General features: G+C 38.1%; 1 protein-coding gene across 1 annotated transcript; it reads left to right on the top strand.

The window, feature by feature from the left end:
• The first annotated feature begins 836 nt into the window (after nucleotides 1-836).
• Nucleotides 837-1,775, top strand: LOC129628432 (olfactory receptor 4C15-like). Its single transcript, XM_055547876.1, has one exon. It carries the CDS (start codon nucleotides 840-842, stop codon nucleotides 1,773-1,775), a length of 936 nt encoding a protein of 311 aa, XP_055403851.1. The 5' UTR covers nucleotides 837-839.
• The last annotated feature ends 356 nt before the right edge of the window (nucleotides 1,776-2,131 follow it).

Here is a 2,131-nt window from a genome sequence, read left to right on the forward strand (position 1 = left end):
CACTTAACTCTGAACATTTCTTCCTTGCATTATTTAACTTAGTCATCATAACAGTACATATTAGTAGGCATTGCTTATTTTTGTCAGCTTCTATTCTTGTTGTTAAAAAATGAATGAAAAGAAAGCCAACTTAACACATGGATATTTATTATGCATTAGTCTACAGTAAGGTGTGTTCCCAATGATCATTCTTTCTTTCTTTTTTTTTTTTTTTTTGAAGAATGAATTAGTTGATTTTAAAGTCTCAATTTTTTTTAAATTTTAAAGAAATAACTAGGAGTATAGCCATGAGCCAAGCATTTCTTCAGTTTTGTCTTATTTCTCCTTCTATCTGGAGATAAGGAAGTCACCTGATCATGGATGACATGCAACCCCTCCCTTCTCCCACCCATGCACATGGCAGGCATGACCAATAAACTGCTCTTTTCCTTTCCTCAGATCATGGATGTGGCTTCAGAACTCTTCTCACAATTCCCTCCAGGAAACCAGTACTATTAACATATGACCAGCACTGGCAGTTGAGATAACAACTGTTTCTTATCCCCACCCCAGGTGGATACCTACCCTTCTTCAACATTGAAGCTCTATCTTAAAACATTTAACAATTTATCTAAACTTCAATTCTTCCTGGTATCCTCCTACCACCTTCAACAAATTTATAGCTTTGTGTTCTCAATGAAGAAGCAAGCATAAGACCATAAGTCAATTTTTCACATGGAGGCACCGATTTGTTGATGACTATAATGACTCCCAAAACTGGTCTGAGACACATTTGTCTTTCTTCTAACTGTAGATTCTACATGCTCACTGTGGTACTGTTCACCTTTTCCTTGGAAATTATGCAAAACCAAAGCTTTGTAACGGAGTTTGTCCTCCTGGGGCTATCACAGAATCCAACCATGCAGAAAATAATATTTGTTGTATTTTTGTTCATTTACATTGCAACCGTCGGGGGCAACTTGCTAATTGTGGTAACCATCAGTAGCAGCCCAGCACTCTGGGGCTCCCCCATGTACTTCTTCTTGGCTTTTCTGTCCTTCCTGGATGCATGCTTCTCCTCTGTCATTGTCCCAAAGATGATTGTGGACTCTCTCCTTTGGAGGAAAACCATTTCTTTCGAAGGCTGCATGACCCAGCTCTTTGCTGAGCACTTCTTTGCTGGGGTGGAGGTGATTGTCCTCAGTGCCATGGCCTATGACCGCTATGTGGCCATCTGCAAGCCCTTGCATTATTCTTCTATCATGAACCGTAGACTCTGTGTCCTTCTGATGGCAGTAGCTTGGACAGGGGGCTTTGTTCATTCCATGATACAGATTCTCTTCATTTTCCAGCTGCCCTTCTGTGGCTCCAACATCATTGATCATTTCATGTGTGACTTGTACCCACTGCTGGAGCTTGCCTGCACTGACATTCACATCTTTGGCCTTTTGGTAGTCACCAACAGTGGGTTTTTCGGCATCTTAATCTTCTCCTTGTTGCTTATCTCCTATGGGGTCATCCTGCTGTCTCTGAGAACCCATAGCTCTGAAGGGCAGCAGAAAGCCCTCTCCACCTGCGGATCTCACATTGCTGTTGTGATTTTGTTCTTTATCCCATGCATATTTATGTATGTACGACCTCCATATTCTTTCCCCTTTGACAAAATGGTAGCCATATTTTACACCATCCTAACTCCCTTATTCAATCCTTTGATTTATACTTTAAGGAATAAAGAAGTGAAAAGTGCCATGAGGAAAGTGTGGGACAGGATAATGATGGTTTATAATGAAAAATAAAACATTTAAAGTTGAGTAAAAAATTCAAATTTTCTAATCAGACAAAAATTTTTTATGGATGAGCATTGTTTGACCGGGGATAAAGTAAGGTAATATTATAAAAGATAATATAAGTTCCAGGAACTAATTTAGTTTTCATTCTTAGACCACTTATGAACCCTGATTTGGAAATTCAATGTCCTCAAATGAAAATTAAGAAGACTTGAATTTTATGCTTACTTAAAATCTAGTCAAAAAAGAATGAAAAAAATACTCTCACTTCTTGCTACTCATTTGATATTTTGGAAAATATTTCTGGAGGGAAGACAAAATTGTCTTAGAGATTAGGTTTTACATATATAAATATATATATATAT

This window comes from Bubalus kerabau, chromosome 15 (assembly GCF_029407905.1).
Source record: "Bubalus kerabau isolate K-KA32 ecotype Philippines breed swamp buffalo chromosome 15, PCC_UOA_SB_1v2, whole genome shotgun sequence".
In the NCBI taxonomy this organism is placed as follows: Eukaryota; Metazoa; Chordata; class Mammalia; order Artiodactyla; family Bovidae; genus Bubalus; species Bubalus kerabau.

What these genes read in the sequence shown, in the direction of transcription:
- LOC129628432 (XM_055547876.1), top strand. Translation starts at nt 840, where the DNA reads ATGCAAAACCAAAGCTTTGTAACGGAGTTTGTCCTCCTGGGGCTATCA.